At 41.6% G+C, this 26,632-nt stretch overlaps 1 protein-coding gene across 10 annotated transcripts in view; it reads left to right on the top strand.

Moving 5' to 3' along the window:
* The window catches only part of PJA2 (praja ring finger ubiquitin ligase 2), an 82,985-nt gene that overhangs the window by 5,450 nt on the left and 50,903 nt on the right, over positions 1-26,632 (top strand). For 4 of the 10 annotated variants that reach the window (XM_053292911.1, XM_053292917.1, XM_053292913.1 and 1 more), the window contains exons 2-4: positions 425-544; positions 10,285-10,401; positions 25,334-25,534. In XM_053292911.1, the coding sequence (XP_053148886.1) occupies positions 10,356-10,401; positions 25,334-25,534 (247 nt within the window). In that variant the 5' untranslated portion in view covers positions 425-544; positions 10,285-10,355. The remainder of the gene's footprint in view (positions 1-424; positions 545-10,284; positions 10,402-25,333; positions 25,535-26,632) is intronic. The other 6 variants (XM_053292916.1, XM_053292915.1, XM_053292912.1 and 3 more) reach the window with 5 other exon arrangements.

Genomic DNA, 26,632 nt, shown 5'->3' with positions numbered 1-26,632 from the left:
TAATGCCTTTGATATGCCTTCTGACTTATGTACCCAATTTTGATTTGCTCACTCATGTGGATTGTGGATTGTTCATTAAAGTTCTTTAAAAAGTTTTAAAATGTCAACAATTTTTTACAGATTGTCAAAAAGGCCAATGTATGCATTATTTAAAAATAATAATAATAATCTGATGCTCGGATATCCCTGTAGCTCAAGGAAGTACTTATGTTACTAAACATCCTGCTTTGTGACATTACTATGTAGACATAGTAAGTCATGTATCTCATCTTTGCGGGTATGGTCCTTTTCAAAGGATAGTTCCTGGATGGCAGTGAAACATTTAGTCATATCCCATATGCAGATTCAAAGCATGCAGGTTCTTGTTAGCTTTAAGTAGCCTTATTAGCAGATTAACAAAAATATGATTTTGAATTCATTTCAGATCAATTTAATAACTTTGAGTATTGCATCAAGTCTTGAGAAACAGATATGCAAGTGATTTGTACTTCCATTATGGCAGTGTGGAAGGAGAACTCAAGCCAGAAATATGCATAAACTTAAGGTACAAGTACATCTTTCATATTTTGCCCGTGCAAGTTCCCCTTTGGAAGTTATAGTAAAAGCACAAGTTGCTCATGCATCTTATCTGCTTACCAGCATTTGATATAATTCTGAAACTGCTATTAATGGAGGACTGTTTATGACCAAGGCCTGGTACAGATGCATATTCTTGATCTTTTAGTTGTGCAAAACTAAAACTATGGGAAACACATATATTGGGCAGCAGCGATATAGGAAGATGCTGAAAGGCATCATCTCATACTGCGTGGGAGATGGCAGTGGTAAACCCCTCCTATATTCTACCAAAGACAACCACATGGCTCTTGGTAACCAGGAGTCGACATCAACTCAATGACACACCCTACTTTAAGACTGAGGCTGTGCTGTAGACTCATGCATGAGCCTTCCCTGTTGGAGCTAACAGTTATGCAGCATCAAATCTGTGTGAATGGTAATGTTAACCAAAATTAGAAGCAGTAAGAAAAGCAAAACAAACAATGCAAGACCTTGGGTAATATTTCAGGTGCTGCTGTTGTCATTTGTAGAGACGAGAAGGTTAAGGGGAAATATGATTGCTGTCTTATAGATGAAGTAGTGGGCTTAGTTTCTGTTGATCCTGAGGGCAGGACTAGAATGAGAACAAGGTTGAAATTACAGGAAAGCAGATTTAGGCTAGACATTAGGAGGGAATTCTTAACTGTAAGAGCTGTTTGGTGAAGAAATCTGCCTTGTTCAGTGGTGGTGGGCTCTGCTTCCCTGGAGATCTACAAACAGGTTAGACCACCACTTGTCAGGGACTCTGTAGTAGTGTTCTGCTCGTAGCAGGAGATTGGACAAGCAGACCTCCAGGGTCCCTTCCCAGTTCTAAAATTCTCTGGTAGATTTATATTCAGGATTACCACAAAACCAAGTGTGCTCTTTCAAATACGCTATGAGTGAGGTGTATTACTGCTGGAGGTGTGAAGGTCTTTGTGAGGGCAGAACCATGAACACTTCAGAAAAAACCTCCTCCCCCCCCCGATGAAAAATTTGGAAATATGGAGAAAACGGGAAAAAGCTCATGAAACTTTCTTTAAGAATTATGCATGAAATGCTGGTTTTAAAATATTGTTAGCACTTCCTGCCCAAAGCTCTTCCAAAATATTGTCTAACAATTGAGTAATATGAAGATGTAGTGTGTAAGATGATGGGAAAAGTATTTAAAAACAATTCTAATCCTGTATAGTGTACTGTAGTTATACAGAAGCTTTTCAGCCTTTCACCCTCACAGGACACTATGTCATCTTTACTAGAGGAACGCACAGAACTAGGGCCCTTCTTTTTTCTCTCTTTGAACTGCTGTCTTTCTTCTGACCTGCGTTCCTTTTTGGTCTGTTCAGTGTTTGTAGTGATCAGCCATCGCTCCTCTAAAGAGTCAACTGGAAGGGAACCCTGTCCTGTCTTGCAGGCTGGTGAACTCCAGGGATCAGCCGATCAGCCCACCAAGTGGGTGGGACCTAGATCCGTTGGGAGGAAGGAGAGTTTCTTTGTGAGAAGAAGCAGGCTAGGGTTGAGAGCAGGACATTTGACCATGGAATATGGCTGCAGAAGGATGGTGGCTGCAGATCTTGGAAGATAGGGCTGCAGGGGCTTGAATTCTCAATCCAAGGTTGGGTGAGTTCAAGACAAAGGAAGCCAGGACTTTGGCTTTGGGAAGTTTAGTCTAGAGAAAAGTTTGTTTAGTCAGACTTGGCATTAGAAGTTATATTCCTTTTGTGTATGTGTTTTTCATATTCTCCTGATAGTGGTCTATTATTGCTTACCTGTAACGTAACTAAACTAAGAAACACCAGTGTTTGCCCATCCCGTCTGGGCATTGCAAAAGACCCTGTAAGCTTTTCAAGGTGCTTTTGTATTTTCCTACATACCTGTTGCTTGCAACTGGGTGACCACAATTTTAAAGTGTGTCACCAAATTTAGTCCAGTTGTAGAGACAGTGAAAGTAGGTTGATTAGTTCTTACTAGAACAACTTGTTTTCATCTGTGTACGGAATGAGTTTTGTTCTGGGCAGCAGTATCAAGGCAGTGTGTGCGCACATGCATTCAGAGTGGGACCTTCCTGATTAAACTTGAGTGGCTTCTGAAATTAACTGAGTGAACATTTAAAAAAAAAGTGTGAGTGCATGTGCACGCCTTAGAGGAAACACTGATAGCAAAGCCTCAAGAGAAACATGACCATTTAAACTGGGTAGCTTGGGATTAGCTTCCTTTTGGTTCCATCCCACTTAACCATCAGGATCCACAGAAGGAAGTATATAAACTGCATTTTATAGGCACTACTAATAAAAAGCCATGATTTGATATTGGATTTGATTCTGCATTTTTGTGTGTGAGTGAAGAGAGAGCAGCTCACTGTGGGATAAAAAGGATTTAATTATTCAGATGTTTGTTATTAAGTTACTTGGAGAAGTTACCTAAGGTGTCTTAAGATTTAGAGTCCATCCATATATAACACAATTGTTGTCCCCATCCTCCACCCCCTTTTAGTTTCAATCAAATAAAGGTCAAATAAAAGGTCTTAAAACACTTTTGAAATAGGTTTGCACTTTGACAAGTCTCTAGAGGAAGGAAATTCTGTGCTTACTACTGAGAACACCTCTTCATGTATTCCTCTTGTCTTACACAGTATGTGCATAGAGTTGTGAAGACATTTTTTCTTCAAGCTGAAGTAAAGCAGTTTGGACTTTATAGGTGAAAATTATCACCTTCAGTTGTGCTGTGATTATTGCCGCTTATGTAATGGCACATTAGGGAATTAATAGGAGCACAAGGAGGATCCTAGCTAATGTTCTGCATCAGCTAGAGTTTTGACAATGCCTCTAGGAATGTATGTAGTACAGCAGTCTGCCTCTAAAATGTAAATGAAGACTTCTAGGTCTCAGTCTGACAAAATGTCATCAGCTAGTGCTGATGAAAGGTGCTTCTCTCAACTACTAGAATGTTTGTGTGATGAAGCCTGTTACTCTCCTCTCCTGTAGTTTTCCTAAGGGACTCCCTAAAAGGAGGCACTGCCATTTAGTCCTTTCTAGTGAGAGAAGAAAAGGAGAGTGCTGCCACAAATAGTAAACTTAAATTTCATGTTTAGGCAGGGCCTGAAGACTCTTCCTTAGCGACTTTGGAGGCATGATGGGGCAGACTTGGAAGAAGCTGGGTGTGTTAACTTGGTCAAATTGAAAATAGTGGGTGAGGATGGCCTTGCTCAAAAAAGAGGGTGTCAAGTTCCAGTGAGAGGAGAGAACTTTGAGGAAGCCTTCCTGAGTTGGAGGTTCAGTAGAACTGGAGTAGGTTTATGTAGTCTTCCAAGGTCTACTTTTCTTTTAACACTAGAACCCCTATGGTCTATTAATGTTAGGAATGTAAAATACTAAATGGTTAATCGTTTACCTCTTAAGCCTCTTAGCCTACTTGCCTTAAGTAAGCTTATGAGATCACCCAGCTTTCTGTGTGTGTCCCCCACTATCAACTTCACAATGCCTGGGCTGATTTGAACCAGACTTGCTACAGTTGTAGGGACACCTCAGCAGAGTAGGTTGTGATGATGTCATCCACCTCAATTCAAGATGGCAGACGCATGAAAGGCAGAAGTGGGCTAACTTGTGAAGATGGTAATTATCAATTAAGTTTATAGTGAAAGGAAAGTAGGCAGATTAGTTCTTGCCAGAACTTGTTTTAATGTGGAAAGTCAGTTTATGACTAGAATGTCCTTTGCCCTTCCCTCTCCTGGGGATCAGGATTGTCTGTTCCCCCTGCCATCATCTTCTGTTTGGCTGTTAGCTTTCTCATTTCAGATATCCCCCCTCAAATTCTTTGCAAATTCATGAGAGGGCCTTTCCCCCCTAATGTTATAGTCCAGGCCTGATTTATATACTAAATATGCTTATTAGCTAGCATACCAAATTAGGCCTGGCTCACCAAGTGTCACCAAGTGACACTTGGTGACACTCACCTAGTGTCACCAAGTGACCAAGTTCTTTTATATGGTGACCATGTAGGATCTGGGCGCATGGAAGAAAGGAGATCAAACCAATCCTCAAAGAGTCAATGGGCTTTATGGAGTATAAAAGAATAACAACATCAATTCTAGTTGAGCAGAAAGCAGAACACTCTATCAATATTACCAACAGCATTTAAACAGAACATCCTAGCCAGCACCAATATTCAACGTGTTCCTAACTAACATATGTGTGTGCATTAAATCTTCCTAGAGCCTAATACAATTCAGATATAGATGGGAAAAGGGGTGGGGGAGTAAGGAAAGCTGAGGGCTGGCATGGTTCAGGAATTAGTAGAGGAAAAGGGTGGGGGAAGGAGAAGGAGGGGAAAAGATGGAGGGACCCAAGGCTTGTAAGGAGCAGCATATTACCAGGATCAGAGAGATTTGAGAGCGGTGGATCTCTTCAGCTGAAGGAGCGAGGCTCTTGGCTGGAGACAGGAGCATTTGCAGTTGCTCAGATCACGGCTGAGAGCCAGAGCACCATGGCTGGGGAAGTCTTGACTTCTCACTGTGCAGTAGAGGTCACAGACAGCTCCTGTCCATGGACAGAGTTCCTGCTGTTGCCCCGCGGCTTAGCAGCAAACTCTGGGATCTTTGTGAGCAGCTCTAGCTGTAGGCAAAAGATTGCCCGTAGGCACAAGACTGCCAATCTGCCATGTCCAGAGACTCCTTCTTATAGTGGTTCCATCCTTTGATGTTCATTTGAGTCTTCTGGATCACAAAAGGCATCTATTCCTGCTATCCTCTGAATATTGTCTTTTAATTATCAAAATTAGCTTAGGATATTTGGTCAGTCCAGAGAGATCTCAATCTCATCTTCTGTTAGCTGCTATCTTGAGGAGAGGACATAGCCCAAAGCAAATCTGCATCCCAGATTTGCTAGCCTGGTCCCAAAGGTGTTAAAAGTCAGGAGTTAGTGAGAGAGTTAGTTCTATTTGTGTGAGACAGCAATTACCTTATTTCTTGTGTACCTCTATCTAGTGTGTATTTCTAACAAAAGAATATTCAAAGTAACATCAAAAAGGGGCACGTGTGTGAGGCGAGTTAATCAACACATTTGACTAGAAGCATCCTGTCAGTGAGGTAAGGGGATTACTGTACAGCAGGTTAATTTCAGCAGTGTGAGACTGGTAATTAAGCCTGACCCATTGTGTCTCAGTGAGTTTCCACAAACACTGATAACCAATGTTAGATTACCCCTGCCTCTACGAATCATTAACCAAGCATTACCCAGGCAGATCTGGGCATCATGTTCACCTCAAGTTCAGGCATTAATTCATTTCTTAATATAAAGTGAAATCAGACACAGGCCTCAATTCCACATACTTCTGAGTTGGTACCTCTGAGTCTAATATGTTGTGGTGTCCATAACACTACAAGAGCTCCTTGGCCTCCCACGAGGCATCATAGCACTCCCTCATTGTCATTTGTGACCCCATCACCATAGCAGTGGAGCTAACGTGTGCTTTACCTCTCTTGGTTCATTCTCACAAAGCTTGATGAGTGGCAAGGCCCATGTTTTTGTTGAGGCCCATCCCTGTGGTGGGGTTGGAATACTGACACATTAAACTGTACTTTATGTCAGCAATCTGGCCACCCAGAAGGGAAGTCCAGGAAGATAGTCCACAATACAAACTGGGCTGCAGAAACTAAACACGGCTCAGAATAGTTCTCTATATCAGGCTCGAGCTGAAAGCTGTCGACACGAGGGTTGACAAATGTTGTCTTCCAGCAGCTAACAGAAAGCTGCTGATGTGCTTTATAGTCCAAGCTGATAACTCTCAGCTGGCAGGGATTCAAGGCTTATCAGCCCTCTGCAAGAGGCGTTTACTCCTCCTGATAGTTTCCAGCTGTGCTCTCCGCCTTGTGACACACCCTTGCAGTGGTGTCAGTGGGGATTGCCTGCACAGCTCATCTTTTAGTCTGTCTGTTGCTGTCTCTGCTGCCTCAGACTGCTGTGCCTGCTCTGAAACATCAGCCGGATCTTCCTCAGCCGTCTCTTGGGAACTGACAGCTGGGCTCTGCCCCTCAGGCACCCCTGCATCGGCTGAAAGGCTGTCAGCTTCCCATTGCTCCTCACATTCTGAGATCAAGGGCGTGACACTTTAGGTGCTAACTGTTGAAAACATATTCTTTAATCATTTAAGAGTTTGGTTACTTTATTGAACGTTGTTTTGCTCTCTAATTTAAATCTGATTTAATCTGATTAAATTTACAAAGTAAGAGTGCATATGCTCTTGCCTAGAATATAAATGTCTTGGTAGTTCAAACCAAAATTTATCCAATCTGGCATTCTTTGCAAGAATCACAAAAATCATCAGGTTTTATATGTTCATTAGAAATTGGCTAGTGAACCACACTCTTCATACCGCTTCAGTACAGGGAAAGAGCAAGTCATCCTAGCTTTATTGCATTCCTGACTAGTAGATTGAGAGACACTAAGATAGGGATGTGCAGAGCATTTTGACCTGAAATGGGCTGTTTCAAGTGTTTTCAGACTTGAAACAGAACAACCCCGTTTTGATCAAAACATTTTGATCTTTCGAGTGCATTTTGGAGGCCTGTTTTTCCATTGCTGATTTGTTTTCTTGCACAGGCTTCTGATTGGTTTGCAATCTCCTTGCTTCTTGGTTGGCTTGTTATCATAGAAATCATATGTTGGGTGGTAGATACCTACCACCCAACCCACAAAAGAAATGGGCAAGTGGGTGATTTTTAACCTTTCTCCAAAACCCCCATAAGATTGGGGAAATGTTAAAAAATTGTTAAAAATCACCTGCTTCTCCATTTCTTTTGTGGGTTGGGTAGTAGATAGCACCCATCATGCCCTACCACACAACCCACTTTGGTGTCCCTAGAAGCTACTTTTGGGGAACAATAGGATGTTTCGAGTTTCCCGATTGTTCCCTATGGCTGAAACACTGGACATGTTTCAAATTGTTTAGCAGCTTGGCCGCTGTTTTGACAAAATGTTTTGGCCATTTTGCTTTACATTTCGAGCTTGAAACGGAATGTAAAATCTGTTTCATGCACATCTCTACACTTAAGAGCCTGATGGAAGGGCTTCTGCTAAGGTGCAGAATGGGTACTGAACTTGTGACTTCTGGGAAATCTTTTGCATTACAATGGGTTTTTAATTTGACCCCAACGAGGGTTTACTGGCAGATGGTTAAGTTTTCAAGAGAGATGGAGTTTGGTTTAGAGGAAGGCAGAGACATTGTGTGAATAATTTTGAAAAACATTGCAGAGCTGCTGACATCTTGCATTCTCAGGATCTCCTGTTGCAGTCTCTCGGTGGAACAAGGAACTCTAGGGACAGATATGGTCATCCTTAAGATTATAAACCATTTTCTGGATGTCCCACCAGGATCTATATTTTCTGCTCTCCAAGGCTGCTATTTTCCACTTGATAGTGGAATACAGAGGTGCAGTGCCTGGATGCAGTGCCACCCTGTCACTTCCTAAGGCAGTAATAGGTATGAAGCATTTCAAGGCTATAACTTGCATGACCAGAAATCTGTTAATGACAGAAGTCTCTTACTACCCTAAGATGCCTACTGATCATTATCTCAGTTTTGTCTAAACTTCAAATATGGTAACCCATGGTAACATGCATTTAATTCTGGTGTCCAACAGGGAAAGTTTCTAATATTTTTGTATTACTTTCTTCCGCTGGCGTAGTGTCTTGCAAAAAGCTGCCAGCAACACAGAGACATACTATGTCTCTCTCAAAATGGTTCCAGGCTGTGTCTAGTGTCGATGTAGTGCTGGTATGATTGTTTGGAGGGGTAGGGTTGCTACAAACCTCCGATTGCTTCCACCTCCTGAAAGATCCATTTCTGAGTTCGTGTTCTACATTTAACAGCCACCTGTTTGGGATGGACCCATATTATAGTGGACAGGAAAGTTTGAGCCTACCCTACAAAGCTGGTCTAAATGGTTGATATGTTAAATTCCCCCCTTAAAAAGAACTTTGTGACCAGGTAATCTGCAGTGTAAGTTAGTAACTTGTACACTACCAGTATCCTTATTTTAACCCAGTCTTTCAAGACAAGATGTGACGGTCTGGGGGCAGGGGGCAATTTCCCCCCTCCAAAGCCAGAGATGGGGAGATTGGAGGGGGGGGGCACCTATGAAATATTTTCTCTATTAGAATTATGCAGGAAATTCTTTATAAGGCACAACTTGAAAATATTACCACTTCCTGCCCTTTGCTGTTTCAAAATGCTGTCCAACAACTATGTAATACGAGGATGTTTTATGTAATGTAATTGAAAATATTTGATAATTACAATCTCAATCCTGCATAATATAGTTATTTATAGCTTTAAAATCCCAGATGCATTTTAGAACAGAACATAAGAACAACCCTACTGGATCAAGCCCAAGCCCTATCTAGTCCAGCATCCAGTTTCCCACAGTGGCCCACCAGATGCCTCTGGGAAGCCCACAGGCAATAGGTGAGGGCATGCCCTCTCTCCTGATGTTAATCCCCTGCAACGGGTATTTAGAGGCACCACCTCTTAGTTTGGAAGTGACCTCTAGCCCTCACATTAATAGCCATTTATAGACCAGTCCTCCTTGAATTTGTCTAAGCCCCTCTTAAAGCCATTTGCTTGGTGGCTGTCACCACATCTTGTGGCTGAGAATTCCAAGGATTAATTATGAGTTGTGTGAAAAAGTACTTCTTTTTGTTGGTCCTAAATTTCCTGCCACTCAGTTTCATGGCCCCTGATTCTAGTGTTATGAGAGAGGGCATTACAGTGTTATGATTCTAGTGTTATGAGAGAGGGCATCTCTCTCTCTCTCCACACCATGCATAATTTTATAGACCTCTATCATGTCTCCCCTTAGTTGTCTTTTTTTCTAAACTAAAAAGCTTCAGATGTTGTAGCCTTGCCACATAAGGAAGGTGCTCTAGGCCACTGATCATCTTGGTTGCTCTCTTCTGTACCTCTTCCAGTTCTATAATGTCCTTTTTGAGATATATTGGCCAGAACTGTACACAGCACTTCAAATGTGGCCATACCATAGATTTCTGCCCTCAGAGGGCACACTGTTATCTAGGGGCATAACTATAATAGGGCAAGGGGAGACAGTTGTTTGGGGGCCCACTGCCTTGGGGGCCCCCAGAGGCAAGTCACATGACTGACTCCCCCAGCCGCACACCCACCCGGGATTCCTTCAGTTGTATTCATCCTCCGAAACTGATGTGAGTGTTAAGACCTGGAGTTACCAGAACAACATGTCTTTCTCTAGTACCATTAAATGACTTGCATCGTCCACAATTTACAAAAACTTTCCTAGCAATTATAAATTACACTGAGGTTTGTGTAATCCGCCAGTGCACTAAAATTTATTTTTACAACAAAAGTTACTGTACTCTTTAAAATGATGTAGTTAATGCACAGAGAAATGTATAAATGTGTTTTTAAAAGTACAAGTAGAAAAGATTGCTTCTTTAAAACTTCTAAAAAGTTAGTTGTGTGGTGTTTATATTTGTAAGAAAACATTTTATAATTACTTTTCCCAGAACTCTTGGAGAGTCTACAGCCATAGAAGAAGAAAAATAGCAAAGTGAATATGTACATCTCTGGTTTTTTGGTTGTTGTTTTTTTACTGAGCTGAATTAGGGGCAGCTGGAATCATATAAACCTTTTGTCTGTTTAAAATATGCTAATCAAAATTATGTAATTGGCATCACACAGGTTTCATGGACAAATAAAATGATAGCTCAGATGGACTGAGGAGATGGCGGAAAGAAAACTTCTGGGAGAATATGGATCTGATTGAAGGCTTTTCTAACAAGACTCTGCTGAATTGCAGTAGGTATCTTCACATAAGCAGGCTTTTGCTTAGAATAGGGTTGAGAGAACAGAGAAAGGAGCTTTCTGTACATGAGACTTCTTTACAAACACATTTTCCATGAACAAGGACCTTCTGCTGACTTGATTCAGGTGTTTGGCTATTGGGAATATATATTGGGCTCAGAAGCTTTGTCCTCCCATCTTTGAACACCAATTCTTTCATCCCATCTGTCTGCACCAATAATCTCCACTTTCTGGTTTGCAGGAATCATAGCTTGCCATTATATCTAAATCGTGCAAATTAAGCAATGGTTACCTTAACAAGGAAGTGAAGGATGAATTACTTTTTTTAAAAAAGGAGGATGGGACATGGGAGTCTACAACACATTTTCAATGGCCAAACCATGCCTTAGCCAGGTGTCTGAACTGGGCCTGTCAAACGTCCAGTTGTATGTTAGATCGGGATAGTGATTCAACATCACTCATAAATAATGGGGGTTTGCGCCTGCTCAGACCACTTCGGGTAAAACTTGTTAGCTCCTTGAGACGCCCCAACCACCTGTGGTGTGTGCTCCACGTCCGTTTATATCGGTGGTTTGGTGTCCCTTCAGTTTCTTTCTGACCGCCAAAGCAATCACTTCTTCAGATTACTTTGTTCCTCGGAAGAAAACTATAGTAATAAAAAGAGAAAATAAAATGGCTTAGACATGGAACAGCAGTACTACTGCTGTAGTAGTAGGAAGAGAGCTGGTCTTGTGGTAGCAAGTATGACCTGTCCCCTTAGCTAAGCAGGGTCTGCCGTGGTTGCATATGAAAGGGAGACTAGAAGTGCAAGCACTGTAAGATATTTCCCCTTAGGGGTGGAGCTGCTCTGGGAAGAGCATCTAGGTTCCAAGTTCCTTCCCTGGCATCTCCAAGAGAGAGCTGAGAGAGATTCCTGTCTGCAACCTTGGAGAAGCTGCTGCCAGACTGTGTAGACAATACTGAGCGAAATGGACCTATGGTCTGACTCGATATATGGCAGCTTCCTATGTTCCTACTCTATGGATAGCGATAAGTATTTGGATATTTTATGGTGTTTAGATAATGGAACGTTTAAAGGACTACACCTCACGATTTAAATAAGTACTTTGGTGGAAATTATCGGCTTGACCAGGAACAGGAAACTACTACTCTTATTTGCAGAACCCTTTACGTGCCTCACATGAGTACGAAGGCACTTGTGGAGAAAACCACCTTTAAAAGGTGTGTAAACTGCAAGGGCAGACTCCCCCAACAAACGGACATGAGCTGTGTGTGTTATGCTTGGGAGAGGGACATAGTGCATCACCTGCTCAGTCTTCCGTTCACTTTCCAAGCAGACTCTGAAGAATTGGGCTGCCCGCCTGAAAGTGGCGTTGCTGGAGTATGCGCTAAGTCCAGAAAAATTAATGCCCCAATCTCCCTCCACGTCAGGCTGGATGTCAAGATCAGCACCCAGGACTGACCCAAATACATAGTCTAAATCCTCAGTGCCAGGGGTGAAGGCTACAGCTTGGAAGGCAGGAATGTCCTTCAAGAAGCCAGTGGCCCTAGAAACCTGTCCCGATCGAGACAAAGCAAAAAGGAGGGGCAAGACTGATGCTACTGCTCCATCACCAAAGAAACATTGAGATAAATTGCAAAAGACTTCGAAACACCATGGAAAAACAACTGAGGCAACTCCCGACGGGGTTACAGGATATGAGGGAGTCCATGGTGACTACTGTAAGTTCCTCAGCATCGAGAGATCATCACCACACTAGGGATGTGTCGGCAATGAAACCACGATATTGTGCGATCTTGCTGTCTCTGGCACCGACCCCACAACAGTCTCCATCAACACCAAGACCACCACTATCAGTGGCGGCTTCTTAAGGCATTAAAGCCAAGTGGATGAACACCTGTAACCCTCGATCTCACCCATGATGCTGATACTGAGGGTGTGTTAGATCCATCCACGGTGAGAGACATCATGACACTTCTAGAATCTAGTGAAAGCATACTATCGACAACTACATTCAAGGGTTTCCTAAGCCAGTGGCTAGATATCGAGGAAGGGGAGGAACATGAACGGATACCTCCGGTACTGAGAACACTGTTGATATCGATAAGAAGCCTGTATGAAACCACCCCATTACATGGGCTGCTCCCAGACAGAGGATGGAGAGATGCTTCCATCACTTTATCACCAGAGAAGTACTGACAAATCTTACCTAATAACAGAAAAGCTTCAATCAGAAGAAATTATGGGGTCAAATGGAAGAGATTTTGTAACTATGCGAGAACAAAAAGGCAATGTTTAGGGAAGTATTGCTTTATCTCACATCTCTAAAAACTAAGGGTATGGCAAATGTGTCCCTTAAGGTGCACTTGGCCACAATTTCAGCAAACCACAGTGGATGGGATGTGAAGAGGTGTTCTCCCACCCAAAGTGCAAGAAATTCATGAAAGAGATAAATAAAATGTATCCTTCAGTACAACAGCCCATGGACAGATGTAGTCTGTTGCTGGTTCTCTCCACGTTGACAGAAAAGCCTTTTGAACCAATGGCGACCACAACCATTAGATTGGTTACCTTAAAAACAATATCCCCAGTGGCAATAACCAGTGCAAAACACATGAGTGAACTCCTAGTACTACGCATTGATGAACTGTACACCAAATTCCATGTAGAAAAGGTGGTAATGCGTTTAGATCCAGAGTTTAGAATGAAGATAGTCTCAGACTTCCATCTAAACCAGGATGTGGTTCTGTCAACCTTTTTCAGAAATCCATCCATCTAATGAGATTTTCAATGAAACACCATGAATCCACTCTAATTTGCTATCATAGAATCCACACTCAGAATACCTCTGAAACAACAGAACCCTGTACCCCATGGGTTAGAAACCCATGGGGGTGGTTGGCACCCTATGTGTACTACACTACCACTCGCTCTGGGCCACCCCAGCACCCCCCAAGTACAGTTATGGGGCTGCTGAAAGCTCCATGTATACCCTAAGAGGAAAAACCTTAAAGACGCGTAAACTTTAACAATTCCCCCAAAATCAGCCCTCTGCCCAAATCCTTTGAAAAAATTCAGGTAGCTTCCTTGACCCTACCTGGCAGTACCACCAACCCCACACTGCTCTAGGCCACCCCTTTGCCCCCTGCGTGAAGCTATACATTTGCTGACACCTCAGTGCTTCTCTATGGGGAAAAACCTTAAAGATGCGTAAACTTCAACAATTCCCTAAAAATCATCCCTCTGCCCAATCACTCTGAAATTGGGGTGGTAGCCTCCACCCATTAGGCACTACCACCCCACCACACTCTTTTTGCCCAGATCCCATGCTATGCCCCAGATCTGCCCCAAAGACACTAAAACTTCAAAAATTCCCCCAAAATCAGCCGTTTGCCCAATTCCCCTGAAATTTGGGTGGTAGCCTCCATCCATTAGGCACTACCACCCCACCCCACTATTTTGCCCCTGGGGCCCGAAATTCGAGCTGATGTCACATCAGACCTTTTTGCATTCAAACCAATGGAGGAAAAAGGCGGGAAATTCAAAGAGACGTCATCCCGAATCACCCGGATTTTTTGGGCACGAATCAGGGGTGATTCGGCTCGGCCCCGAAAAATATTGGGGGACATCGGGGGTGATTCGGTTCAGACCCGAATCACCCGAAATTGCTCGTTTCGGGCACAGATCGATCTGTGCCCGAAATTTTTTGCACATCCCTAAACCAAACCCTCCTGCAAAAAATAAATTTTTAACCAGTAAAGAATAATGACTCTCCATAAGCATGTCTGTAGCCTAATCATTCCAACCTCTCTTCTCAGAGTCACCGAGGTGGCACATCTGGGAACAGCCAGTACAGCTCTTAGAAATTTTGACTGCAGTGCCTCCAACAGATCAAGGTTTTTAACTATGCCCAACTGATCTCCATAAAAAAGTTGAGGCAAAACCTTTGCCGAGAATAGTTTGACCACGGCCGGAACATAGGATGCACCCTTAGTGTAATAGTAAGAGAGTATTGATTTAACTACTGGTTTGGCCTTTAAAATTGCCGAATCAAGGTGAGGTTTACGTGAACACGAAGAATGAAATAGAACTCCTAAATACCTAAAGGACTTAACCTGCTCTATCCTTTGTGAGCTTATTGACCACTGATGCCCTCTGGGCCGGTTAGCAAAGACCACAACTTTTGTCTTTTGATAATTGATCTCCAAGTTCTCCTGTGTACAGTATTTATCTAACAGAAGGAGAGCACACTTTAGGCCAGTTGGTGTTAGCGAAAGAATCGCCATATCATCCGCATATAATAGAACGGAGATATGCCTATTCGCAATCTTGGGAGGATGCGTGGAAGGGGAGGAAATAAAAGAGACTATAGAATTGATATACAGGTTAAATAGCATGGGGGCCAGTATACATCCTTGGTGGACCCCTCTATCTGAGGGGATTGCAGCAGTCAAAGTCCTTTGGAGGTTGTAATGTACCTTTAGAGTGGAACTAGAATATAAAGTAAAAATTAACAAGAGCAGTCTTTTCTCGATGCCCAAATCCCAGAGTCTTTTCCAGAGTCTTTCTCGAGGGATAAGGTCGAACGCTGATTTTAAATCAACAAAGGCTGCAAAAAGTCCTCTATGTGGCTTCGTTGAATACTTAGCCAACAGAAATTGAAGAACCAGGGCATGATCCAAAGTGGATCTCCCCTCTCTAAAGCCCGCCTGCTCTAGAGCCAGGATATCCCTTTCCTCAAGCCAATCTTTTAGCTTTAAGTACAGATGTTTAGCAATATATTCCTTATATTTTATATAATATATTGTTACATATTTTATAATTATTATATTAATAGAACACATATAATGTTTAAGCACAAAATAAAGGGGAGGAGTTGCAAGGAAGTTGAGATCTGAGTAGTTTCAAGGCAAAGTAGAGGAAAAGCAGGATATAAATGTAAAAAATAAAATAATTTTCTGTCTTGCTTTTTACATGGCAAACAGATTTTTAGACTTGCCTTTATATATTAGCTGAATACATTGTCAAGGTGCTTCCCTGTATTCTGCTTTCAGCTAATCAGTTTGTTCATCTGCCTCTGCATTTGTTCCTGTTCTGGAGTACACATTTTTATATTTTTATAGATATAGATATATGAAGTGACAAGAGATGATGTTCTAAACTGTCTAGAAAAACTGAAAACTAGCAAATTGCCAGGGCCGGATGGCATCCATCCAAGAGTCCTCAAAGAACTCAAATGTGAAATTACTGGTCTCCTTGCCAAAATATATAACTTATTCCTGCAATCAGGCTTTGTACCGGAGGACTGGAAAGTAGCCAATGTAACACTGATTTTCAAAAAGGGATCCAGGGGCGATCCGGGAAATTACAGGCCAGTTAGTTTAACGTCCGTTCCAGGCAAATTGATGGAAAGCATCCTCAAGGATAAAATTGTAAAGCACATAGAAGAACAGGCCCTGCTGCGGGAGAACCAGCATGGCTTCTGCAAAGGTAAATCTTGCTTCATAAACCTTTTGAAGTTCTTTGAGAGTGTTAACAAATGTGTGGATCAAGGTGATCCAGTTGACATAGTATACCTGGACCTCCAAAAAGCTTTCAACAAAGTTCCTCATCAAAGACCCCTGAGAAAACTTAGCGGTCATGGGATAAGGGGACAAGTACATGTGTGGATTGCTAACTAGTTGAAAGACCTGAAACAGAGGGTAGGTATAAATGGAGAGTTTTCACAATGGAGGGAAGTAAGAAGTGGGGTTCCCCAGGGATCTGTACTGGGACCGGTGCTTTTTAATTTATTCATCAGTGATCTAGAAGTAGGGGTAAGCAGCGAGGTGGCCAGATTTGCAGATGATACCAAACTCTTTTGGGTAGTGAAATCTGAAACGTATTGTGAGGATCTCCAAAAGGATCTCTCCAAACTTTGGGGAATGGGTGACAAAATGGCAAATGTGCTTCAATGTTGGCAAGTCTAAAGTGATGCACATTGGGATGAAAAATGCCAACTTCAAGTATATGCTGATGGATCTGAGCTGTTGGTGACTGACCATGAGAGGGATCTTAGGGTCGTGGTGGACAGCTCGTTGAAAGTGTCGACTCAATGTACGGCAGCTGTGAAAAAGGCCAATTCCATGCTAGGGATCATTAGGAAGGGGATTGAAAATAAAACGGCTAATATTCTAATGCCCTTATGCAAAGCGATGATGCGGCCACACCTGGAGTACTGCGTACAATTCTGGTCACCACATCTAAAGAAGGACATTGTAGACCTGGAAAAGGTGCAGAAGAGAGCAACCAAGATGATCAGGGGCCTAGAACACCTTTTTTATGAGGCAAGGCTACAACACCTGGGGCTATTTAATTTAGAAAAAAGACGACTGTGTGGAGATATGATAAAGGTCCATAAAATCATGCATGGTGTGGAGAAAGTGGATAGAGAGAAATTCTTCTCCCTCTCCCATAACAATAGAACCAGGGGTCATCCCATGAAATTGATTGCCAGGAAATCTAGGACCAACAAACAGAAGTACTTTTTCACACAATGTATAATCAGTGTATGGAGTTCTCTGCCACAAGATGTGGTGACAGCCAAAATCCTGGATGGCTTTAAGAGAGGTTTGGATAACTTCATGGAGGAGAGGTCTATCATCGGGTACTAGTCAGAGGACTATAGATCACCTCCAGCCTCAAAGGCAGGATGCCTCTGTACCACTTTCAGGGGAGTAACAGCAGGAGATAGGGCATGCCCTCAAATCCTTCCTGTAGGCTTCCAGTGGCATCTGGTGGGCCACTGTGTGAAACAGGATGCTGGACTAGATGGGCCTTGGGCCTGATCCAGCAGGGCTGTTCTTATATTCTTAAGACAGAGCAGCAATAAGGTTAGCCCATGTTTATACTAAATATTGCACTGTTGCCTTTGAAGGGTGATCTGAAGGACTTCCTGCATAGGCTAAAATCCAGTAAAGGCACTGTCAGGTTTTATCCCCATCTATATTCTATTACCCATTTATTGTATTCAGATTCACAAGTTCTGTTGTTGCCATCTACTTCCTTTTAACCTAATACTCCAGATTACCCTTTTACTATACATCTTCAGTAAATGGGATAAGTATTAGGTATTTATTTATTATTTATTTAACACATTTATATATTGCCCTATGTAAAATCTCAGGGTGCTTTACAATTTAAACAAACACCAACTAAAATCTAAACATAATATAAACCAGATTAAAATTACCATAAATTATGGTATGAAGGATGAGAATGAACCAATTGAGAGACGAGCTCAGGTTATGCCAAAGAGGTTAAAAGTTCATTTTAAGAAAAGATACCTTAGATCAAAACTACATTATAAACTATTTACAGGTTAGGGTATGGGGTTTGGCAGGCTATGTGGTTTGCTGTTTCTAAGTGGTTGTAGACTTGAACTAATTCGCTCCCCTAATTAAAATCTTTAGCCAAATTTCTCTATCTTTAAACTCCTCCCCTCGTGAATGCTTACAAAGCTGCAGGTGGATGTGTTTCTGGCTGGTGAAGCCTCTGTTAGCTATAGGCTTGGCAGTACAATTGTTTTCTTTGGGTAGGTTCTTTGAAACAGGCTTATCTGATTCAGCTTTGTTGACTCTGAAGTCTTCCTTCTGTTCCTGTATCTTCTTGAAGCAAACTCAGGCAATACAAAATGACTGTCTCTCCTCCTGGATACTCCTTTGAAGGCTGTTTCAAAAGATTCTCTTTCTCCTTCCTCTGGCTCCCACTATTTGACCCCGGCACTTTGTTCCTCTCTCTTGCCTCTGAGCATTTTTCTTTGTTGTCAGCTACAATCTGCCAAGTCCCAACTGCTCTCTGTCTCATCAGTACTTCTTTCTGGAGTACCATATAGCCATACCCCATAGCAACTGTTTTCTTCCCAGGGTTTATTTAAAAAATGAATGGTTTCTAAAATGGAAAAAAATTATTTAAATCAATTTTTAAAATTTAAATTGGATTATATATATTTTTTAAAAAATCATGAAAAAAGAACCTAGGTCCAAGATATGAATATTAATCATAACACCTCATTATATTCTATGAACATGTTAAGAGCAGTTTATGGGGATGAGAGATAACAGACCTGATCAATCCTATCCTGCAAGTGATGTACATGTAGCATACACACAGGGTCAAGCCCTTGCCTGCCCCCCTCTCTAAAATTGCAGTGACAAAGCTGGTCAATAAATGAATAGAGGTTTGGCGAGGGTGGAGTAGACCTGAACAAGGAGCAGTTAAAAATTATTATAAATGCAAGGGAGGGCAGCAGGGTGAATAGAAAGTGAAAACAAAAGTGAAAACATATTAATGCAATTCTGAGGAAACATTCTTGGAGAGTATCCTGCATTGTAAATGGGAAACACCTATCATGGCAGCAGTTTGTTACAGAGACCCCATTTTGGAATATTTTAATGAAATTTCTGTGGGTAAGACAGGCATGTGTGCGAAATGCAAACAGTGCAACAAAGAAACTTAAGGCCTGGTTTCCCGAATGAAACAGCATTATAAGAAGTGTGTACCCACCTTGTAAAAATTTAACCTACATCTATCTCTGAATATGTATTAAGTTTATATTAAACAAGGGTGTACATTTACTAGGAAACATTAATTTTCCTGAGTAGTGATTTAAGTTATTAAAATCGAGTCTTTCTGCGAAGCTATTTAAACCACTATTTAATCAATTTGATTTAAATCAAATCAACTCTCTCTCTTCCCCTTAGCCACAACTTCATTTGGTACCTAGTTATTTTTTCCTCTTTATCCAATAGAGGATTTAATCTTAATGAACAGTATACAAAAAAGAGACTTTAAGGATAGTATCTTTCACAGTTTACTCTGGGGTTTCACATAACTGAACTTTCCCCACAGATAATTCTTTTGTGTGGGGGTTGGTTCTCCATAGGTGTGCTAATCATTTGGAGAAGCCCAGATTTTCTCCTCTGCTCTCTTCCGTGTGTGTGGTGTTTTTGTATACTTCCATATTTCCAACCTTCATTGTTGGTGCTGTGCACATTTAACTATTCTATCTGTAACTGGAAATTTTGGGAAATGAGTGGTGGTGTGACCTTACTTAACCTAAAATTATACCACTTTAAGAGGAATTCAGTTCCTCAGTTCAACTTTGATTTTTTTCAGTATTTCTAGCAATATATATTTAATATGGCAACAAGGCTCTCGTCTATATGTAACCCACATAATGCCTCTTTGCTGTTCCTCACTTGCTTAATGTTGATTATTCTTGCTTGCTTGATTTTTAAAGCAATGATTCCAAGATATTTTTCCTCTCTCTCAGAGGGTGACAGATGGTAAACCCTGCCTACGGATCACAAGGGACAACTGTTACTGCAGCATAGCCCAGTATGTGCAGATAAAAGAGAAAGGAAACATGCATTAGATATAGAAGCACAAGGCACAGATCATCTGCCTGAAGGCAGGAACTATTTTTAATTTTTCTTTCTTTTTTTACTCTGTAGAGTGCCTAATTACATTTTGGTGCTTAACAAATATTAATATATAAGGCAAATATGATGTAGGCAGTGCAGAATTGTGACACTCTATTCGACAATAACTCATGAAGTTGATTGCCATTATATATTAGGGCAATGACTAAATTGCCCTCATATCTAAATAACTAAATAATAATGACTAAGTAAATGGACTTTAAAAAGATTAGACAAGTTTAGGTCGATGTGTCCATGGCTGTTAATCATGACCGCTTATTGAAATCTCTGTGTTCAAAAGTGGTGTACCTCAGAGTGCCAGATATTGAGGGACAAATGGGATGCCCCATTGCCATCTGCTTATCAACTTCTACAAATCCAGAAGTGTAAGGAGGTTTAACAAAGGCAGCTAAAAGAAGCTCAAGGACATCCATCAGTCTTCCAGCTTTTCAAAACAGACAAGGCCTTTCGAGGGGGATGCTGCATGCTTTTTCTGTGCACGAGAAATGATGCTTAAGTGGATAACTGGCCGCTTCTCCATCACATTGCCTTCTGTTGCATCCCAAGCTGGCAGATAAATTATTCTTGGGCACTGTTCCTTAAACATCATAGGATGCATGTAACATGAGTTTTACTATTATAATAGGGTTCGTGTAAGTTACTAATCTCTTTGTAATTTTGCTCATTCCTGCAGTCAAATTGGGTGGGGTGGGGGACAGTGGCTCATTCAAAACTGCTTGCCATAGTTTCAGGATATCCGGTTGTGGAGCCTTCACTAACATTTCTCCTGTTAAGTTGGAAGCAGAGTTTAGTGGGTCCTGTAGTCCCTGTTCCTGTAAGGGAACGCAAGCCAGGAAGAGAGCTGTCATTATAGCCAACAATAGGTTGTAGTTGTGACTAAGGAGAAGGCAGAGGGTGTGAAGAGGTTGGTTAGTCAGGAAAGCGCTCATTGATTGTGGTACTTTGGATGTCCAGAAGAACAGGAGAAGCAGCACAGGACTGACTGACTGACAGGGGGAAAGAGGTGCGGTAGTACGATGTAGAATGGATTGGATTAAAAGCAGTTACATTATTCTACTTGTCTTGCAGTGGGAGAGAAGATGCCTTCTGACTAATTCTTTTCCTATCCCAGTGGTAGATTTAATAAGCAGATGCTGGCAGATGTCTGCTTTATGTATGAAATCAGTTTTGAAATATAAGAATTTAGTGTTGTGTTTAATCACATAATCTTATTATCGACAAAAGGTAGCATTTAAGAAAGAATTGCAAAGTTTGCTGCCTTTCTGAAATTAAATAGATTAAAGTGGAGGGGGGTGTAGTTTCATGCAAACTCTCTAGTAAATGGCTGACACTTGATTTGAACTTTAGTGCCTGTCTAGTTATTTCTTTATGCTATGGTAATTTGTAGTTGCCGAATATTATGGAAGATAAACATGTGAGTTGCTGGGGTGCTCCTATGCTGAAGGATTTGTCAGCTGTCCAGGTTTTAGGAAGTCAAAATCAGCTGGAGAATTTCCAGACGGTGCTTTTAGCTTAAAATGGAGGGTGTGCATTCACACATTGGCTGGATTCACACCAATGTCCATACAAGATATTGGGGAGCACTTCACACACGATTTGGGTTTTTCATTGCTCATTAGAATCTAGCTAGATTTATATCCAGGGTAAAAAAAACCACCACTTTTTCCTTCTTTTGGAGTGTGGGCAAATTTGAACTCGCAGTAAACCCATGGTAAAGCTTTCTGTCTGGGAAAGCTCCAGAATGGACATGTCAGTCACACACAGATTGTGCTAACCCATAAAGGACTGATGGCTCCACAAAGGCGATGTGTGAATTGTTATATTTTTTTTATCGTGGTGCAGTTCCTCCACTCCCAGTTTAGTGCTACACTGCAAACTAAACTTGGGGAAAGCTGCCATTTGGACAGAGCCTGTTGAAACACAATTAGCAGGCAGGTCACAGTACGTCCTCATTACTATGGAGTAGCTCTACAAAGTTCATTACTTTTTAAAGCCCTTAGGTATATCTATACATATCAATGTATAGGAAGGAAATATTGGCCTAGAAAGATGGAAATGGCATAGAAAGGGTAAAGTGATGTGTATTGTGGCAAAAAAGCTCCAACTTCACATATACACTGATGGGGTATGAGGTGTAAGTGACTGACCAGCGTCTGAGATCTTGGGGTCATGGTGGATAACTCATTGAAAGTGTTGACTCAGTGTGTGGCAGCTGTGAAAAAGACAAATTCCATGCTAGGGATCATTAGGAAGGGAATTGAAAATAAAATGCTAATATTATAATGCTCTTATACGAATGTATGGTGCGGCCGCATTTGGAGTACTGTGTACTGTTGACACTGTATCTTAAGAAGGACATTGTAGAATTGGAAAAGGTGCAGAAGAGGCTAACCAAGATTATCAAGGGCCTGGAGCACCTTTCTTATGAGACAAGGCTACAGCATCTGGGGCTTTTTAGTTTGGAAAAGAAGTGACTACGGGCAGACATGATAGAGTTGTATAAAATTATGCATGGAGTGGAGAGAATGGACAGAGATAAATTTTTCTCCCTTTTTCACAACATTAGAACCACGAGTCATCCCATGAAACTGAAGTCTAGGAAATTTAGGAACAACAAAAGGAAGTACTTTTCCACACAGCACATAATTAATCTATGGAATTCTCTGCCATGGGATGATGGCCACTAGCTGGGATGGCTTTAAAAGGGGCTTAGACAAATTCATGGAGGACAGGTCTATCAATGGTTACTAGTCTGGTGGCTATAGACCACCTCCAGCCTCAGAGGCAAGATGCCTCTGAATACCAGTTCCAGGGGAGCAACAGCAGGAGAGAGGGCATGCCTTCAGCTATTGCCTGTGACCTTCCCAGAGGCATCTGGTGGGCCACTGTGTGAAACAGGATGCTGGGCTAGATAAGCCTTGGGCCTTATCCAGCAGGGCTATTCTTATGTTCTTGATTGTATGTCTTAAACAGACAGTGTTCTGAGGCATCTTGAAAATTAGCAAATCACAGGGGCCTGATAGCATCCACCCAAGAGTTCAAATGTGAAATTGCTGGTCTTATATGAAAAATAGGTAATTTGTCCCTAAAATCAGGCTGCTGTATGCTCCATCGGTCTGGAAAGTAGGCAATGTAACACTATTTAAATAAAAAAGGATTCAAGGGGAATCTGAGAAATTACAGAGTTGTTAGCTTAACATCTGTTCTGGGTAACCTGATGGAAAGCATAATCAAAGGTAAAACTATTAAGCATAAAAAACAAGCCTTGCTGAAGGAGAATCAGCATGGCTCCTTCAAAGGTAAGCCTTACCTTACTAAGTTTCTTTGAAAGTTCTTTGAGAATGTCAGTAGGTATGTGGGTAGAGGTGATCCAGTTTACACTGTATACTTGGACTTCTAAAACATTTTTGACAAAATTCCTCATCAAAGGCTTTTGAGTAAACTTAGCAGTCATGGGAAAATGGGACACATCCATTTGATTGGTAACTGGTTAAAGGACAGGAAATGGAGGGTAGGAATACATTGACAAACTTTCACAATTGAAAGAAGTGGAATTCCTCAGTCATCCATATTGGGACCAGTGGTTTTTGTCCATAAATAATATAGAAATTGGGATAAGCAGTAAAGTGGCTAGGTTTGTGAATGATGCCAAATTATTCATGATGGTAAAATCCAAATGTAATTTTCTGAAGCTCCAAAAGACACTCTCCAAACTGGAGACTGGGCAACAAAATAGCAAACACAGTTCAGTGTCAATAAGTGTAAAGTGATGCACAGTGATGGGGGGCGGGGGAGGGCATCAAAAAAAGATGCAACTGCATCTGGTTCCCAGTGGCTCTGGTTACTCAATTCCCTCCTGTCCTGCCCTGCCCCAGAATTACTGAGAGCTACTGACAGAGCACCCAAAGCTTCCAGAAACTAGAGGCAGCTGCATCTGGCGCCCCTCTGGCTTGATAGGACTATCTGCTACTGGCTATTGCCATATCCCTCATAGGCTAATTATGTGCTATGTGAAGTAGTACTTCCTTTGGTTTATCACCTCTGGCCATTTGTCAGCACAGCTCTTGGTAACGCCGGGGCAGGATGGGTGAGTGTGGAACAACCAGAGCTGCCAGGAACCAGAAGCAGCTGTGCCTGAATTGGCACCTCCCTGGCTCATTAGGATGAGCTGCTACTAGTGATAATCACCAGCTATCCCATTGAAAACCAAGGTGATGCCCCCGCCCTCTGGGTAAGGGCCAGTTAGTATTTGGTTTTATGTATTCAGTAGTTCTTAAAATGCACCTTATGCACATTAGAGTGTAGTTTGTTTGTTTTTTAATCAATAGTTCTTAGAATGGAAAATATAGCATAACAATTACTGATGTACACACTGCATGCTGTACATTATTGTAAATAAATAATTATCGGTGTGCACACCTATAGGTGCTGCTAAGCATTTCCCACTGAGGGATGTCATTTAGAGGTTTGCTGTTGAGTGTCACTAGTACGTGGATAACACTCAGCTTTATCTGTGCCATCCCTAGCTGGAAAAATGGCTGATGCTCTTCACTGGTTGGTGAAGGGGTGATTGTAGTTTAACAAACTGAAATTAAATCTGTGCAAGCTGAAGGCTCCTTGTCAGAACTACTACTGATTTGCCATGGGTTTATCAGCCTGTCCTTGACAGGAGCGAGTTAACTGCTTGGGAGTGCTCCTGAACACAGCTTTTCACCTGCATGTCTGGCTGTCTGCCATGGCCCAGGGGGCTTTTGCTCAGCTATGACTGGTGTACTGACTGCATCCATTTCTTTCTCAGATCTGGCCATGGTGATCCATACCCTTGTAGTCTCAGTAGGAGTGCTTTACATGGAAGATTCAGCTAGTTCAGAGTGCAGGTGCAAGAGTCTTGGCTTGTTCAAGACTCTTAGGCCACATTTACACCAGTCCTCCGCAAGTTGAATTGGTTGCCAGTAGTTTCCAGGCATGATTCAGGGTGCTAGTATTAACTTTTTGAATGTCTAAACTGCTTTGTGCTTGATACTTGGACTGTGTTTTCCCACATGAATCTGTCCGCCTACTAGAACTTGCAAGAAGGACATTCTTCGTGTTCTGCTGTTATCTGGGCTCCATCTGGCAGGCACACTGGATAGCCTTCCTTCCCCCCTCCCCCCCCCAATTTATTTAGTTTGCCCTCTTACTGCTAATACAGCAGCACCTGTTGAAAATATATTTGTTCCAGCAGGCTTTTTGCTGCTGTTCCTTGAGATATTGTGTATTATAATGTGACTTTTAGCTCTCTCTTATATGGCATTTTGTATTATAATATTTTTTTCTGTGTTTTTCATTGTATCTTATCCTGTTGTGCAAACTGCCTTGACATTCTGATGAAAGGCAGGATATACATTTTTTAAAAAATAATAAGTTTAGAATTCCTTTTCCCCCCACCCCCTCTCTCTTGCAGCAATGGGTCAGGAAGCTGGGAAGCCCACATGGCCAAAACCAGCAGGAGGGTATCAGACTATTACAGGCAGAAGATATGGAAGAAGGCATGCCTACGTCAGTTTTAGACCATCACTGACGAATCAAGAGAGAAATTCGAACCAACATGGCGAAGAATGTGAAGGATTAGAACTAGATGATGTTCAAAAAGAAAATTCTTTGTGTGCGTGTTGCATAATTTAAAACTTGAAACTTTTTTTCTGTTCTTTTGGGGAAACATTCAAAATGGTAGCAATCCAGTACAACTCAGTTGCATAGCAATATGAGCAATTGTAAATTTTTTTCTGTCTATAAGTACCTATGAACCTCATTAAAATGCAGTCATCTAGTTCTGTTCAAAAGCTTAGTCCTGTGCCTTTAAGCTTTGCATACAGTCATCCCTTGCCAACCACGGTCTTGAGTATATGCGAATGGGAAATTGTGGCAAGTCTTGCCAACCATGACCCGAGTATCTGCGTTTGATGAGGTGTATTAGTGCTCTGCAGGAGGGGGTTCAGTGATTTTGCGGGGTTCAGAGGTTCAATCTGCTCATTCCTCTTGGTGACCTTGTTGCCCCTTGCCAATTTAAAATGCCTTTGAGTGATTGGGGGGTTCCACAAATTACCAGTGGTTTGATCTGCTCATTCTTCTTGGTGACTCTTAGCAATATTACGGGGGGGGGTGTGTGATTGTTGTTGTTTTTTTTTACCAATTCTTTTGTTTCCCCCTTTATTTTTAGGTCATTTTGTGGTTGTGGTTCCACTAACCCCCTATTTCCTATAGACTTTAATGCCTTGCCAACAGCGAGATTTTGCCAGAACAGATCCCTAGCAGTTGGCCAGGGATGACTGTAATTCACTTCTAATAAGGAAATACCAAACAAATAGTGGCTTGGATGACAATGGGTCATAGAACTAGTTCACTAGTGGAATTTTCTTTTTGTTATGCATTCAAATAGTAGAATGTGTAGAAATGAGCATGCTTCAAGTGTTCACTGTCCATAGTTTTAGGCAGTTGTCGATAGGCAATTTTAGGCAGCTTTGTTTCTTTCTTTTTTTGTCGTACTCAGCAGTCTTTGTTCATTCAACTTTATCAGTACTACTAAATCATTGGTTCTCCCTATTTTAAAGACATCACTGTATGTTAATATTCCTGCATGTAATACTTTTTTCTAAAGTTAGTCTCATTTTAACATTTATAAGAAATATAATAGAAAATGTGCTTTTAATCAAATCTCACAGGAAAATCCATCAATTATACTACTGTATTTTATTGACAATAT

The sequence above is a fragment of the Hemicordylus capensis genome, chromosome 2, assembly GCF_027244095.1.
Source record: "Hemicordylus capensis ecotype Gifberg chromosome 2, rHemCap1.1.pri, whole genome shotgun sequence".
In the NCBI taxonomy this organism is placed as follows: Eukaryota; Metazoa; Chordata; class Lepidosauria; order Squamata; family Cordylidae; genus Hemicordylus; species Hemicordylus capensis.
Note: the sequence above shows the minus strand (reverse complement) of the source record. Positions and strands in the feature narration are given on the sequence as shown.